This window comes from Solea solea, chromosome 16, assembly GCF_958295425.1.
Source record: "Solea solea chromosome 16, fSolSol10.1, whole genome shotgun sequence".
NCBI classification, from domain to species: Eukaryota; Metazoa; Chordata; class Actinopteri; order Pleuronectiformes; family Soleidae; genus Solea; species Solea solea.
The window spans coordinates 8,875,502-8,893,813 of record NC_081149.1 but is presented as its reverse complement, the minus strand read 5'-3'; the positions used below and the strand labels follow the sequence as shown (position 1 = coordinate 8,893,813).

Here is an 18,312-nt window from a genome sequence, read left to right as displayed (position 1 = left end):
CTTTTTCAGACCGTTGCAAGTCATTACCTGTACATTAGTGTGCCGTAACGTGGGAAGGGTATAGCTCCTTTTAGGGAAAATGAGGAGGGGAAACTTGTCCTCAAAGGAGAGAAAACAGTGACTTGTTTGCAGTTGAAGAAGAAGAAGAGCAAAAGAACAGAATCTGCTCTCAACTGTCCCCTATATCGGCTTTGTTCCTGATACCGAGGAATAAAACCAGAAAGTGCAGAGAGATGAAGGAATGAGAAAACTGTTTGAATAAGAAGAAAGCTTCTTTTTTTTCCATTTCCCTCCCACTTTCATTTAATGAGTAACTATCTCATTCTTTCAAGCATCTCAACTGCTTAAGTCCAGCACCGTTTGTGAAGTAACTCGGTTGCCAGAATTGAGTCTCAAGCCCAGCATTTAAAATATATCAAGTATTTGAAATGTTCCTTGCATGAAAGGCACTCCATCCCACTCTGGCAAAGCGTGCGAGTGACGCAGTTCAACTTGTTCCAGGCTCTTACAAGCGTTCACTCGCACCTGCGGCATTTAATGTTTCATGATAACAGCAAAAACATGTCCACGGAACAAAACACAACCTCTGTGGGGATTAGAGCGCTGCAACATGATCTGCATCTCCTATGTTTAGACTCCTGCTGTCCCGTGCAGGGAGGGAAGCGGGGATATTTTAATGTGACACCATGTGCCCCATTTCTGCTGAACGTTACAAACAAGAGGTGCAGGCACTGCTGCTATTTTGGGTACAACTAAAACACAAGGTGAAACTCGTACGGACTTTTTTGTTTCACAAGAACAGGATAATGCAGATATTGTAGATGCAGAGAATCCTAGTGCAAGTGTGGTCAGCACCCTTTTGTTTATGCAACCAGAAGAGACCATCACTGGGTGACAAGAAAGGCCTGAAAGGTCTCTGTGACACACTAATGCAGACCCTACATTATCTCCATTCACCTTTATTCCCTTTCTTAACCCATTAAGACCTAAGCTGCTCTTAAAGGTCACTGGAACAACTGGACTTTTCTTTTCACCTCTCGCTCTGGAGGCTTCTTCAGTGCTGAAAGTTTGTGGCAAAACATTCGGACACGACGACAACAACAACCTCCTTAAACCTGAGTGTTTTCTGGTTACATTTTCAAGGACTGTCAACATTCACTTTAACATTTATTCCTCCGAGAGAGAGATCTTCAAATCAGTTGCTCTTGGATGTTCTAAGAACAAGGTGTACAACCAGAGGTGATCAAGCCTTTTCAGTCCCTCCTGAAAACACACCTCTTCTCCTTGGCATTCAACTCAGGCTGAGCTAAACAACTTGCCTTCTCTATTTCTTACTATATTATATTATATACCTCGACATGTTGTCTTTGCTCTGTATTTGTTGCACCTGTGCAGCACTTTGTCCAACTAAGGTTGTTAAATGTGCTATATAATATAAAGTTGACATGATATCATGTAAAAGTTTGCTCAGATTGACTCTTAAAGTTAGAGGTCCACATCGACTGCATCCACTCTTCATGTGTTAAATGGGAAGCCTGATGTCACGTTCCTGTCTGGTGTAACTACGTGAAGCCACTTGCTGGTTATCTTAGCACAGAGAAGGAAAAAAGAAAACAATCTAACAGCAATTTTAACAAACATGATATTAGATGGCAATTAGTGAGCCTAAGAGATGCTCTCGGGAGACGGGGCTGGGATAACTACCTCTGTTTTTTAATGCTAAATGAACTGGTATTAAAAGTAAATGTTTGTTTACTGGATATTTTAACGCTAAACTAACTGTTAAGTCATATTTGCTGCTCAGACGTTTCAGTTGGAATCTCTTTCCCGTCAAGGAAGCAAATGAAGCACATGAAAGTCAATCTTAAAATGATCACGGGTTCATAAATAAATGTCTCAATCTGGTCTGGTAAACATAAGGTGGTAAGACAGACCAACAAACCCCATTGATCCTCATTGATCCTCATTGAGTGTTGTGTTTTATTTGCATTTTTAGATGCAGATGCAGATTTCAAAGTTAAAACAGGGCTTTAACCTCTTGACTCGAGCCCTTTCCTATTTTATTCCACCCTGTGTTGTATTGTACTGTATTATTTTCATATTTTGTTTTATTTCAAAGATAAAACAGGGGTTTTTACTTTTTGACTTTTCCTTTTCATTCCATTTTTTTCCTTTTCATTTGCTTTTTAAATATTTTATTTTCCTTTCATTGAAATGAAGCACTTTGAGCTGCAATCCTTGAATGAAAGGTGCTATACAGATAACATTAAGTAATATCATTATATTATTATATCAGTATAGCTTATCGTTATATCATTTTAAGGTCATATCTCCCACCCCCACCACACAGTTGCTTAAAAGGATTTCACTTGATGCTCAGTGGCCCCCAGACCATTTGAGTTTCAGATGCCTGCTCTAAATTCACAGGGAGGGGGGGAACGCTGCATCACTCCGAGTGCCAAACCCAAGCCCTGATAAATGGGAGGGTTGCGTCAGGGAGAGTGTCCAGCATTAAAAAAAAAACCTCTGCAAAATCAAATATGTGAGACGGGAAAGCCAAAACAAAAAATACTTGTTATGTACCACTATCTACTCATCAGCAGCGCACATCTATTAGTACCTAAACTGTTTTTAATATTTTCCTTCATGATCCAACTAGAAAAACAATGACCACAGATTTGATGAATTTGAATAACAAACCTCCATTTTCCCAAATGAATCTGCACTGTAAAGCTGACAGTAAACCAGCAAACACATGCTGTCTTGGAAGTCAACAGCCTCTTTGATTGTTGGTGGGGAACAAGTGCCAAACAGCCTCCAAACAGAAGTGAACCGTCATGCCAAGATGAGTTATTCTCATTATTGTCGTTACATTTCAAGACCACTTGCGAATATGGACCTTTTTTTTTTTACCCCAGCACAAAAGCAGCTCCGGGCCACTTGGTCTCTCCGTCAGCACAAAGAGCTATACTTTTGATTTAGAGTCCATTTTGTTGTGTCTCGCTACAGAACACTTTAACGCACAACAAGTTGTTTTTATGGCCCACGAGCCGGAGCTTTCAAGCAGCACATTAGGGCAGCAGGACTTTGCCAACATCACTGTGGACCAACAAGAGCTTTGTGAGAGGCGAAAATTATGAAGTAAATAGTTGCCTGAAGGACCCACACAGCACATTCATCAGGTTTCATGGTGTACGCGGCTGCTGTGGGTTCATTTTATTGTCTTTTTTTTTTGCGTTTTTTTGATTTCCAACTAACAATCTCATTTGATTTATGTACACAAAACATAGGGTAAGGCACTTGCAATGATCTTAAACTAGTATTCTCTGTATCCTTCACATCACTGAACTCTGTCACGACCATATGAATGTTAATAAAATATTTCATTTTTTATTAAAAAGTAAATATTACGAATCATACGAAACGATACGAAATCATACCATACAATGATACAATACGATACACCACAACACAACGCGTTAAAATACTATACGTTACGTTACGATGCGATATTCAATACATGGTCCACGATACCAATAATATCACGATGCAACAATTCTGTGATAATCAATATATTGCAAGACAATCATAAAGCGATACATTACGATATCTGTGTAACTGAAGACAAAGCGTCTGTGGAAAGTTAAGTTTAAGTTTCTCCATTTATTCACAACAAAGAGAACACCGTGAACTCCCTCTTCTGCAGCCAAGTAACTTCCACCCAAGTTTCCCTCATTCATTTGAGCAGCACCGCCGTGAGGAGACATGAAGTAGCGACGCCCGGCGAGTGAAACCGCTAGTGACTGTTTTACTTTAGAGCGCCTTCATTTATTAATTAAAATATCGATATCTGCCCTGGCATATCAATTATCATATTGCACATGAGGAGGAACGACGACGACATATCACCAAATCGATATTTTGACCCACCCCTACTTCCTGACAACAAAATCAAATGAATCCGATTTTTCTCTGCAAAGGTCACATTTGTATCAAAATTTACAAGACTAGTTTCTCCATCTCGCGACTGCATTGACGGTTCATATCAAGTCCCTGCCGCCATGCACGCAACACAAATGTAGCATGGCAGCGAGGACCTTTTTGATAAATGCATGTAATATTTATACTCTTGAATCTTTGATGACCTTGAGAGCTTACTGTATCACTGTGGCTGCTGCAAGAGACTCATCATATAGATTGCAAGCCTCTGGAGGGGAGAAAAAAAAAAGAAAAAAAAGCAGAGCCATTCACAAAGATTGTTCACTTGCAAACCTCTGCTGGAATCAAGGAAACCTTGCCAAGAACATGAAACCTGAGAAAATGCAGAGACTCCTGAAGGAGACGCAAAGACAGTCTCGGCTCCTTTTACAGAATCGTTATACAACATTGACGCACGCGTTGATCGATATCCAAATGCTGCTTGTATACAAATGTCCCTTTGTATGCTAATGCAGGAGCACATCATTTGCACACATGCATGTGGTTGTCCGTACAGTACAGTATGTGAGCCCGAGCCCTGGCACGTTTACAAACTGCCATGACAAGGACGCTGCATGAAACAAAACTAATATAAGACACAGCTTGCTGGGTTGGACACAGAAGTCTGGCATTCCCCCCATCACACAGTCATTATGTGCGAAGCCCCATGTACGCATGAAAGGTTGTGCCCCGGAATATGTGGAGTGACTGTAAGTCTGTATGTCGTGTTAATATTGTGTTTGGCTGATTAACTTTAACATCAGTACAACTCTGGCAACACCATTCCCAGCAGGGTCAATTACGTTGGAAATGCCCTCAGAACATGCAGCTCCTCCGCCACAAAACATTGCATCACCATCAGCCAATCGCGGCGCAGCATCGGTGGGGCTTTGTGTGGCACAGAGCGGGGGAATAAGCAGGTGCATTAAGTACAAAACAATGACTCCGTGAACACAGAGACACACACACACACACGCGCCTCACTGCGCTCCGCTGCCAATAACAGATGCTTAAAAGCTCCGAGCAACTGTTGATTTGGTAATAAACATTTGGAATAAAAAAAAAAAAAAATCATAATGCTTGTGAAATGATCCGTGGATGAATAAAATAAACAAAGGCACACATCTAATGTGGATCATTTGAAGTTTTCTTGCATTTTAGATAAATATCCAGCAGGCATAATGACGTGACACAGCACAGTCCACCTGTCCGTTGTTTTTCATTGTTGTCTCCTGAAATGAAAAGAGCTGGTAAACAGACCAGAGGAGCTCAGCTGCTCTGACAAACAAACAAAAAAAGGTATTCTACTATTAAAAAGCCTTGTGTTTATCTGAAGCTCTCACTGGTTTGGTCATCAGCACTTTGCAGGGGGTCTGAATCATAATATTAGCGGTGAAGGTCACATATACTCATCCTCCCACATCTAAACTCTTATAGTATGTACATGCAGTTTCACTGGGGTTGCACGGGGCTATTGCCTCGCAGCGAGATTACCCTTCACATCCCAGTTCAGCTCTTCTGTGCGGACATGTTTTTCTCTGGGTAGGGTTACGTACTGCCCGTCTTTCGCCCTACGTCAGCTGCGATTGTACTAGGCTCCGGGACCTGTTCCCTCAAATTTTAGAGACCGAATGTGCTGACACAGCTTTAAGACGGGAGGGCAACTTGTAAGAGCCACTTCACCCATGGCGTCCACTTTTATCGATTTGCGGCACGCTCTGCATCTGGACAAGCGTTTGTCCTTGAGATCTTGGGGCAAGTCGGTCTTTGTGATTCAGAGATGTTGGTATTTTTTATTTCCCAGGGATCGCGTTGTCATTTGCTCTCTCTTGCTCAACGTTACTCATTGGCTTGCATGGAGAGAGACAGTGGACAGTGTCCACAACACAGAGAGTAATTACGACTTGACTTGGTATGTTCTGCGTGTAGGAGGCGTGGTAACAAACAGGGGGGACATTTACCTAAATATCAACTTGACTTCTCTTGCACAAAGTTCAAGCAATTTCAATGACCCAGGGTGATTTTCAAAAGCTTTCAAGGGCCAAATTCACACACATTTAAGGATTTCAAGGACCTGTTAAAAAGGTAAAGGACTAAATCGGACTGATATTGTATTTGCAGGTACAACAGGTTGTGATATTGGTATTGAATCAGGGACAAAAATTGGTTTCTACTCATTCCGCCACACGACTGATCGATACCCGGCATCTCAAAAGTGATTTACTATCGCCTCGTAAAAATATCGCTGTAATATTTCCTGTACCTGGGTTGTGCCTCTGTGACCCAGATCCTCACACTTTCCGCCTCAGACCGACCGGATTTGGTTTCATACCGTGTTATTATTCACCACATCGCCACATGCGGCGTTGCCATGTCTAATATTTTTTCCCCATTTCACACGGCGTAGTGTCACTCCAACATGCAGCACAGCAGCATCTCCGTCACAGCGGGGACCTCCTCAACACGGTCCCGGCTTTGCCTCACAAGAGGGGATCAGCAGATATGACAGACATGTGAGTTGACGTAAACCTCAGCCGAGCATACGACACACAACATGGAGGCAAAGAAACTACCTGGATCAATCGCGTCTCCACACAACGTCATGAAAAGCATACACTCTTCAGCAGCCTAATTCTGGGCTTTAATGCTCAACACCGTGTAATCTATTCTTCGCGGTTTAGCCTCACACTGTGGACTCGTACAACTCTGTAATGGGCTTATATATATATATATATGCATCTATTTGCTGTGATCGCTTATACCAAAATGTTATGCCATACTTCTTTACTGGCCAGCTTAGCAAAGATAAGTCCTGAATAATTCCGGGTTAAGGCTCAGCTACAAATATCACTAAAAAGTCAAATCAGCTGCAACTAACAATGATGTTCATTATCGATTGATGTTGATTATTGTCCCGGTTAACCAATTAAATATGAAAATGTTGATAAATGTCTTGTTTTGTCAACAAACCAAAATGATTCTGTTATAATGATGTCTTTGTTATATGGAGCAAAGAAACCAGAAAATATTCACATTTAAGAAGCTGAAAAATCAGAAAACGTGTTTTAGTAATGAAAAAACCCTCAAAATAGTTGACAATTCATTCAGTAATCGACTAAGCATCGAGTCATTGTTTCAGCCCTTGTCAATATCAATAAATATTGCAATAAAATGTCTGATAATTAAAGATTAAATACTGATCTTCAGTAAAAAAACAAAAAAAAACAACGTTACTTGTGGTTTTACATTTCCTGAGGGACAAAAGACAACAAACCTTTCATAAATCTGGGCCAAAACATTTACGAGCAATTATGTGCTGTATGTCAAATTGTTTGCACATAACTGCATTAACATTATATCGATAAATATTGAACCGTTGTTACACTGATGAGGAAGAAAATTGTGTCACGATATTTCCCGTGCAGACTTCTGGAAATGTTTTGTTCAGGCAAATGATTAAATTAAGCTCTGCTTCTATAGGGAAGAAGCGTATTGATCGTTCTCATATGGTTCAATCCATAACAAACCATCTTAAACAGACAGCATTTTACACCGACAAAGCAAGAAAACTATCCAGTACACACTCAGACCTCTCACTGGTGTCAGGGCTTTATCTCACCTTTACATGAGCCTCACACTGATTCCCTACATGTTTTCAAATACCAACAAAAGCATCTGCCACATATTCAAACATCAACTTTCACAGATATAAAAAAATCCTAAAGGTCACCCACTAAAAACACAGTGGTGAAAAACCCTCCTCTCATCAGTTTTCCATAGTTTACAGAGCTGTTTACTATTCCGCTGCTCAGCCCTCACAATCATTACAAGTAAAGCCCTCGTTAAGACCATTTTTTTTCTTGTTCACCTCTGTGAGACGTCGGCATCTCTTACCTGTCCATCTATGAGCCAACCCTTTTTTTGTCCTCGGCTGTTTCAAACTTCCCTTCATTCTTGCGCCTGTCTTTCACGTCCTCTCACTCATGTCTCATGTCTCACTTCCTCCCCTTCTCCCCCACTATATCTAGCAGTCTGTCCCTGGGTGACACGAGAGCTGAAGGTGAGGAAGGAGGAGGAAGAGGGAAAAAAGGAGGGAGAACAAGGTGGATGAATTCCCTGAGCCGGTTTCTCTTGTATATCGTTTTTCTCCCCTTTATTCCTCTGCATCGTGAGACCAACCACTTTCCTTCTATTAACTGTCAAAGAAACATTTAAATCCCACAAGTGTTTGAACCTGCATGAAGAATATATTTCCCCAGCTTATTCCTTGTTACTTTAACCACCGTGCCCTCTTCTACTCCTTCCTTATGATCTGCATTTTTCAATTTTGCACTCTCTCTCCTTGAATCTCAGAATACTGCATGCAGAATTAAATACTGTCCTCTCAAACTCAAACATAAACCACACCTGCTTCTCACCAGGAAGCAGAAACCTTCAGTTCATTTGTATATGTATTGCATTTTCAGGCTGGAAAGAGGGTGACAGGGAGGACAGGAGGAAGATGAAAAGAAAGATAAAGGGATTGATAAAAGAGAGAGGGAAATGCCTGCAGGGAACACAGAGCATCTTAGGAAGGAATTGACCCATCCAATCATCCATTTACACAGTACCATCCCCCATTCACTCAAATCATTATTTTATACACAGCTGGCTCTTTCCTCACTGCTTCATCTCTATCTGATCATCTCACACACACGCAGCTATTCTTTTAAGGATTATCATTCTTACTTCCATTAATCTGGGTTAGCCTTACCCTTAACTTTCCATTTACCAGTTAATGCCTAACCCCTGACATGAACCTAACTACACTGTCAAATCTTAGCTCTGAACTTAACCACAGCCTTGGACAAAAGAGGTTCTGCCTCATTGGGACAAGGTTTTGGTCTCCATGAAGACGACTGGTCCTGGCAAGGTCAGTGTTTATGCCCAAAAAAAGGCCCTGAAGAGATAGCAAATGCGTGCGCGCACACACACACACACACACACACACACACACACACACACACGGGTTTACACTTCATTCATAGTGAGGACCCTCATAGAAGCCCCTTATCCTGACCTAAGTGCCTAACCCTTAACCCTGACCCTAAAACCAGGTCTTAACCACCCAAAAAAAGCCCTTAAAAGATGTGAGGACCAGCCAAAATGTCCTCACTTGGTATGGTTAATACACACACACACACACACACACAGAGCTTGGAGCTCTTCACTTCCCAGAGGTCACCCATGTGGTTGACAGGTGCAACTGCAACACACAATCAGCACTGTGCGCTCAATTACACACATGACAAAAATCCCACTCCATGGTCCCCCCCCCCTCTCTCTCTCTCTCTCCACCCTCTCACTCACTCACACACACACACACACAAGGCCACACCCACCAGCACCACCTGCTCCATTGATGGCACTCGCGCTCCACAACCCCAGCCCTCCAAAACATCTCCCAGCGTCTCTCACACCCAGCCTGCATCCCACTGAGCGATGCTGCCTCTCAGCATCACTCTCCTCCAAGTGATGCTGCTCCCCGCGAGCCCTCAGCCCCACCCCCCACATCCTCTGCTTTCCACAGAGTGTGACAGGAGGACAGGGGGGAAAAAACAAAACCCGCTACACAAGTATGCATGAAGATAAGGTTGACATGCCTTGAGATGGTGCATTGCCCATGCTGCGACACGGACCGCTGCAGCTGAAAGTGATCGCGTTTCCTGTTTCCCCCTCCTCTCTTTTTTTTTTCTTCCTCTCCTTGTCCTCCTCCTCCCTCCTCCTGTCCCCTTCGCTTCTTGCTGCTGTTCTTCACAAAGCGCTGTGTCTCTTCCTTCCTCGTGCCGGTCCGCGCGCTCCGATTCGCTCCTCTCCTTCTAACCGTCCTCCTTCTCTTTGTCTTGCTCCCACTCTGGCTTTTCTCTTCCCTGCGCTGGAACCTCCTTTCGCGAGATGGCTGGTCCAGCAGCGGCGCTCCTGACAGCACTGCGCGTGTGTGGCTGCGAGCACGTGTGCGTGTGTGTGTGTAAGAGAGAGAGAGAGAGTGTGGTGGTGGTGGTGGGGGGGGAGCTTGGTGTACGCTTCAGCTGTATCAGCTTTGGGAGACTGTGCATGCCGGTGCAGGGATGCTCAGCGCACAGCAAAGAGGGAAGCACACATTTTTGCCCATGATAAATTCACACTCCCTCACCCACGCGCTCCCACTGGCTCCCTCCATGCCTTATTTCCTCACCAGCACAAATCATTCTCTCTCTATCGCGCTCTCTCTCTTAAAGACACAGGAGGCATGCTGCATTGCCACAGGCCTTGGACCCAATTCATGATAGAGTAATAAAGGAGAGTCCAGGGTCACGGACCTTTGAGTGTGGGGGGGTCAGCACCAGAGAGAGCAGGAGGGGAGAAATGTTTTTGGTTGAAGTTGTCTGACAACAACAACAACGTTCCTTCAATTGGAAAGGTTTCTCAAATCCAACTCTAAACGTTGGAAACCCTAACATAGGATTTTAATGCTGTATTCTCACCGCACGCAATTTGTTGCATCACGCCGCAGGATCACAAGTTGCCGTATTTTAAACAAAGTAACGGGCATTTCTTTTTTTTACCATCAACCAAAGCATTGTTGCACTCTGCTGTGGACACACGTCTGCAGAGAAGCAACCGTCGCCTTGTGTGGCTTCACAACACCGCACGGAGGCGGACACAACGTGGAGAGTTTCGGTGAAATTTGTTAAGCGGAGTTTGGCCGCTGGCAAGTACGTGGCGTCATTTGGAGAATCTCAACGCTGAGTGGCCATCGCGTTGTCGTGTCACGACTTGTGCAATAGGCGAACGTCCGACACGAGTGTTTTACCATAAAACTCTAAGATGGCTGCCACTCACGTCAAGAGTAAATACACTGTCGTACACATACTGTTTAAAAAGTGGACACGATGAGCATTGTTATCAACTGTTATACGTATGTTTGCGTCAGTGTTTCCGTGGTCAACTCACAGCTACTGTCAGTCCCAATTCCGAATTCCGATGTGAATGGAATGCACCTTAAATGGGAGTCAGGGTACACAGTCCTCTGGGGGGATTAGTAAGTGAGATAGCGGAGAACATTTTATTTTTTACTTTTTCAACTGGAACACTGTGTGGAGCGACCTCCCAAATCCCGACATAGGATAAGCCCCCTCAACTCATAAATTCCTACTTCCGACTACAACTGGAATGCACCATTAGTCAGTTGTAAACATATTACTGTTCAGGTTGTGGATGTGTTGCTATGATGTTTGTGTGTGAAAAATACAACGGCTAGAGCGAGGTGTCTTGATGTAAAATCACTGATGTACTTTGGTGCAGGAAGTGAGTGGTTTAGATTATCTTAAATGAGGCTTTTTGTTAAGTGACAAGCGTCGTCCACAGGGACAAGCGTCGTCCATCGCTTTAAATCCTGGCAACTACCAAAAATCACCAGTAAAGAAGCGAGGCCAACATTATGTCATCTGCTCAACGATGCCGTCCAATCACACTTACAATAAACTCTATATTGAAATCAATCATGTATAATACTGAGCGTGATAAGTGGACAAACCAACGAGCCACAAGTGGCTGGAAACCGCAAACAGATGGGGCAAAAATGAAGGTTTAATAGAAGGGCCAGTGAAATGACAGAGATTTAGCTTGTTGCTGTCAAACAGAGTAAAGCTATCTCTTTGCTGCAGGAGCTAATGTGTGCTGATGAATTAAATAGAGGGGGGGGGGGTATGGGGGGAAGGGGGAAGGGGGGGACAGTAAAATGTCAAGAGATGAAGAGGAAAAAGGGGGATGAAGGGACCTCTTCATGATGAGAAGGATGAATAATGCATGGTCAGAATACTCACACTGTTCCTGTCCATCACGTCCATCTTTGAAGTCAGGGAGTGCGTGGGTCTGTCCACCTGTAAGAGACAAAAACAAGCTGACAAACCCCCACAAGAGCACAAAGTGATTCCTCCGTTTACTCCATTTCGAAGTTACTGTGAGGGGAATTTACAAGACACCTCGCGATAAGGTCAGAACGTGTGCCATGAATGAATCCGGGGTCATTAAATCATATTTGGGAACCTCTGCACAAAAACACAGTTACACGATCAAAACGAGCCTCAGGCCCTGCTGCAGCACACATCTCCTCATGGACACTCACACCCCCTGCATGTCTGCTCTGTACTGCAGCTGCTGCACATGTACAGTATGCATATATTCATATATGTACTGTATACTACTCCTATTTAATGTACGGCCTCTTTTAGCTTATTATTGTGCAGTTTGTTTATTTCATTTTATTTGCTCTTATCTCGATGGATCCTGACGAATCTGATTTATCATATTTGTTATTTGTTTTGTCACATTTGGCTGTGTCAAACTTGCGGCCCGAGGGCCACTTGTGGCCCGCCAATCAATTTCATGTGGCCCGCCACTTAATAACAACAGTTGTTTCTGTTTGTTTCTTGTCATATATAGATTCAATTTGCATCCTTAATATACATATACATATCGTTCCAGGTCAAAACAAACACTTTTTTAATGAAATTTTGTTTGAATATGAATATCTTCAAGCTTATATTGCCCACCCTGACAGAACATTGTTTTTTTTTTTACTTGACTGGCCCCCTCCTGACCAGAGAAGACGCTCATTGGCCCCAAGGTCATTTGAATTTGAAACCCCTGATGTAAATGGTCTGTATTTATGCACTGCTTTTCTAGTCTTGATGAGCACTCAACGCTGCTTTACATACTGCTACTACTACTTTACATACTGTGTGCACACCTCTTCATACCCGTTCACATGCTGCCGGCACAGGCGTCAGGAGCAATGTGTCTTGCCCAAGGACACATTGGCATGTAGACTACCGGAGCCCACAACCTTCCTGTTAGAAGACGACTAACTCTACCACTGATCCACCGTTGTTCTGTTTCTTATGCCGCTAAACCATCAAAGCAAACACCTTTAGTCCAGTATTATGTTAGTACCTACAAAACAGATTCTGAATCTCTATGTATGAGTTGTTCCAAATTATGTAGCCGTCACTATAGGACCCACATGATTAGCTCTGGGTTAAGCAACACGTCCACTAGAGGGCAGCTGTCTGACAACAACAACAACAACAACAACAATAACAACAAATGCACAGTCGATGGTGGCGATAACTTCATTTTGTCCTGTTTAGAAAGAGACAAATGTACAGTAGCCGAAGCCACTGTTGACATGTCTTCCTCTTAACCTGTGGCTGCACTATTCACTACACTGCCCCCTCAGGATTTCTGGTGGTACTGCCCTGCACAAATCTATGAAATAGCTCATTACCATATTTGATGTAGTATTGGTATACGAATGTTAATAACAGTTAAATGTGGTTTGGTAAAAGCCTATGTAATTGAGGATAGTAATGTTAGTGTAAATACACTCACTGGACAAAAAAAAGCAACTCCCAGTGTGTTGTTCTGCTGCTGCTGTAGCCCATTTATTTCAAGGTTTGTTGTGCTTTCATCATTGGTCTGAATACTACCTTGGTTTCTATCGTTTCAAATCATTGCCAGAGGTCATTTTCCTGTGACCTCTGGCATCAACAAGACATTCTGACTTTTGTTTTTATACCACCGCTGCATGGCTTTATTATACACTTGCACAAAGCAAGTAAACCTACAAGACTAATACATCTTCAGTCCAAGGATGCTGGAATTGTGTCAGTGAGATCATTTCAATGATTTGTGAGTTTACTGCACAACCTTTTTTCATACAGCGCTGACACTGATTGTTTGGGAAAACAGTGGTGGAAAAGCAGAGCGGAAATGCCTAATGGCATGTTGTTGCCTCAGGGTTTGTATATTTTCCTCGAGACGGAGGGTGAACACTGCAGAGGTGTAACTTGCTGAGTAAGGGGCTTTGTACAGTTCACGAGCACACTTTGTTTGCTAATAAAATTACAGCTGCTGTTTTAACGTTGGCGTTGAGACAGACGTTGCACGACGAGGCATCTGTGTTTAGGTATTTTACAAAATTCCATGGTCTTAAAACAAATTACTGGTCAACTCTTCAGGGCTAAAAGGAAGCCGGTCAGTCCGGTTTTTCCTCCTGCCTTCTCTCCACCTCGGCAGCACAAACTCGTCGACCCAGAAATCCTTTGGCACATTCAGTGGCACAACAGATCTGTCCTCGCTTCAGTGGAAACTAGCCAGCTGAGGTTGTTCTGTGGGGGCAGGAGGGGGCGTTGGGGGGGGCAGGAGGATTGTCAATGACAGTGTGACGCGAATGCAGGGCGCCAGGACGACCTGACCAGGCAGGAGCCGAGATGTTCCTACTGTACCTGTGAGGTAGCTGTCATCGCCCATCAATCATCTCTTAACCTTCCCCCCCTCCCTCCCTCCCTCCCCAGCCTGTATATAAGCACAGTTACATATGTCACCTTCAGAACACTTACACAATGATAGTGCTCAGAGGAGAGCAGAAGAGTCAGCAGCAGAATCCACTGAGTTACGAAGAGAGGGGACCTAAATGCACCGCAATGAGACTGTCCCTGTTATATGACCAACATTTGTCATCCAACCACTTTAAACCTAATGCAGCGATTCTGCAGCTGCTAATTCACTTATGACCTTATTTCTAGTGGAAAGAATTGAGAAGAATGTTTACTGGAGCAGATGAGCCACCGTTTCAGCACGCCAACTCCCAAAGAACAATAACAAATGTCTGCCAAAAAACGGATTAAACACAGAATGTGTCACCAGCTATTATGCACCATCTACTATGTGTGGGCCAAACGGCGACGGCTGTGTGACCATTCCCTTACGGGCACTATGTACCGAGATGGTAATGTAGCTGAGAGCTTTTGGGGATGATCTCAGATCCGTCAGCTCATATGACACTAATTTGTGGCACATCATTTTTTTTTTATTTTCCAGACAACACTTACATCTACACCCAGTGGGGTCACATACTCTGGGTTTTATTGACCAAAAGAAGCCAGGGCCGGACCACCAAAAACATCAGTCAGGCACGTGTGGAGTATCACAGCAGAGAGGGCAACATGACCACAGAACATGAGACATGGCACAAAAGTGCATGGATCCAACGGAACACGGCTGAACAAATGAAATAATGACAACAGAACATCATGAAATATGTTCAGAAGGAAACTACAGCTCATAAGATAAGGGATAGAAAAGTCATGTACCTCTTCCCTAGCAGAAAGGGCAACATGACAATCAGACATAGAACATGACAGAGCGTTATTAGCCAACAACTTGCAGTTTTGTCTAAATATGATGGATAAAAGCTGGTGATGTTAGCAGGTTTGTGTCATGACAATTCCTTTAAACCCTTTTATCTTCTTCAACTACATAAAATCCCCCAAAAAATGATTTATTTCAAAGTGGGTTACTTTTTATTTTATTAATTTTCTCCTAACAGATGTCAACAGTTTTGTTTTTGTAGCTCTTAAATTTCATAAATGCGCCAAACTATAGTCCTTACATATAGTTAGTTACATATAGTATATCGATATAGAAAACATTATACATGATGTTATCTTCATTTGATGGGTCCAGATTACATGCATTTGGATGGAGAAGGGCAAAGGTAAAGGTTGCAGATGCTTTAAACTGTCATTTAAAGTAAAGAGTTGACAGCAGACCATTTCAGTCTGCTTTTTAATTTAAAATGATTTAATGTACTTATTTATTCCTTTATAAGTATTTCATGGGGTTTTGTGTTGTTGTTGTTTGTTACTTTCAGCTTCTCCCTGTCTTGTAGTCGCCACAGCAGATGATCCGCACACGTGGTTTGGCAGAGATTTTTACGCCAGATTTCCTTCCTGACACAACCCACTGGGGTCAGTTTAGAGCTGAGGTGTCAAACTTATGATTTCATGCTTAATGTGTTTTTGATATTTATACATTTATCTTGCATGGTAATTACATTTTGTTTTGTTTTTATCGTGAACTATATACCATTTGACAACGAAAACAAAGACTTTTATTTTGAAATTGTGTGAAATATCACCACAAATGGCGTTTTTGCTATACCACAAAGAAAAGTAGTGATATAATTTTAAGGTTTGGCGCTCTCCTGTCCCCTGATAGTGGCCCGCATGGTCATTTCAGTTTCAGACCTCTGATTTAGAGTCACCAATTAACAATGAGCTCAGGTGTACCCAACACCCTTGACCTGGCAGGGACTTGTACCGTCAACCTTCAGGTCAGGGCAAGTACAGTCAGGTTCCCTTTACACTTATTTTTATTTCATTTATAATTATGCTTATTTATTATTATTATTATCATTATCATTATTGTTATTATTATTATCATCATTATTATTATTTATTTGGATTTCATTAGATCTGTTTTATGACAGTGTTTCCTTATCTCCTTGTGCGTGTGTGTATTTTATTGTGGCGGGGCACAAGTGCATGGAAAACACTTGTACATTTCTCGGGTGATGGATTTGTATGACGCGTGTTGTTTTTCACGTCGCTTCAACTGCATCTGTACTGAGAAATCAAAGAGTTCTTGGCCTCAGCACCGGTCTGCTGCCAGTCAGCTGGACAAATCCTGCGTTGCCATGGCGATGTGAAAGGCCAGTGATGATGTAAAAAAAAGAAAAGAAAAAGATAAATAAATAATAAAAGAAAAAAAAGGAGTAGTCAGCAGTGAAGTCTGTTTTCTTTGGTGTGAGTGGGTGGATGGTCAGGGTTTAAAAACACCACCCCGGCAGCGACAGGCTCACTGCTGAGCACCTTCTGTGACTTCTGCACGCCAAAAATCATTTTTACATGCACATGAAAAGGTGGTTGGTGGTGTAACTTAAACTGCATTGTACAGTACTATAATATTTTACACTACAACCCTTTTTATTTAAAATTCAAAATAACTAATATGACAAAACTGCATGGCGTAAATATAAGCTTCAGACGCTCCACTGTTCCCTTTAGCAATTAATTACCAATAACCTGGACACACTACATGAGGGACATATTTTTGTCTGGTCCCCACAACAATATAGCACTTTTGTAGGGTTAAGACTTGGTTAAAGGTTGGAATTAGGTTGAGATTTAGTTTAAATGTGGGTATTTAGGGTAAATTATTTGCCAAATAAATAATAACATTGCAAAATAAGGAAGATAATAAAAAACACAGGGAGAGATTTTCTGGATCACAGAGATCCCCAGAGAGCAGCTGCTAAAGGTCAAGAGGAGCACGCTGTGGATGGAGACTGTGACTCTACATATCTTATTTGAATTATTTCAGGCCATTCCGGTTTTGCTTAATATCAGGGGGAACCTCATAGACAGATAGAGTTTGGTTTTGTAGAAAACATGATGTCAAATGAACAAGTGAAAATGCCTTAGATCTGCGGCTCCGGGTTAACAAGAATAATCCCCTCCCGTTCGTTGACAACACTGAATGACTTCTTCATCGTGCCTCTTTGTAATCCCAGCGTGTTAAAAAACCTGTATCCGCCCATGTCTTGTTTCCTGCTCTCCTTTCTCCATGTCTGCTCAGTCGCTCTCTATAAATACATAAGGTCCTGTTTCCAAGGTAACAAGTCTATTGAGAATAGGCCACCTGAAAACTAGATAGGGTGGAAAAAGAGGAGAGGGTGGGGGGGGATACCCTTGCCTTCACTGTCACTGTGTGTCCTGCAGTGTCGCCGCTGAGACCATCAGTCTCATTATTACACTAAAGTTGTGCTTCAGGTCTGTCAGAGACGAGGCACTTCTTTTAAAAATGATTCCCATCATTGTCTGAATATGCGACATGTACCTGTGTGGATCGGTGATCAATCTCGTCTAAAACTTTCTGCCCAACGTGTTGCAATATCCCTTTATGCATCCCCAGAGAGCTGTGGAGTGACTTGACGTGCTGACGAGCAGATTTGAACTCAGTGCACGTTGCCGCAAAACATCCACTCAAGTACAAGGATAAGTAACTCATACTGTACTTGAGTAGTTGACATTTTAAAAAAAAATTATACGTTTTACACACACTGCATTTACGTAGCACCTTATGTAGGGGATTGTATCGTCTGCAGCATTTAAAGTGAGTATTTTGTATTTTACTGTCTTTGTAAATATCTATTACTACGGAAATACAACAACACAATTAAAGGGCCACGTCACCCCCCCCCCCCCAAAAAAATATAGTTTTTTGTTTTAGAGATAAATGTGTCATGTGATCAGACAGAGAGATATATGTCTCATTCCCAAAAACAACAGAAGAAGTTGGGATTGCAAAAGGTAAATGAAATTGACAAAACCTCAAAATCAATGTCCAAGTGACTTCCTTCAAAACAAATAAAAGCCCCACAATGCTCTTCACTGTGTTTCGGTAAATTAT

General features: G+C 42.5%; 1 protein-coding gene across 2 annotated transcripts in view; it reads right to left on the bottom strand.

Annotated features, from left to right (window-relative positions):
- The window catches only part of srcin1a (SRC kinase signaling inhibitor 1a), a 107,263-nt gene extending 97,173 nt beyond the window's left edge, over positions 1-10,090 (bottom strand). The window contains exon 1 of one of the 2 annotated variants that reach the window (XM_058653061.1): positions 9,621-10,090. In XM_058653061.1, coding sequence (XP_058509044.1) covers positions 9,621-9,642 — 22 coding nt within the window. In that variant the 5' untranslated portion in view covers positions 9,643-10,090. The remainder of the gene's footprint in view (positions 1-9,620) is intronic. The other variant, XM_058653062.1, reaches the window with a different exon arrangement.
- Between the last annotated feature and the right edge of the window lie 8,222 nt (positions 10,091-18,312).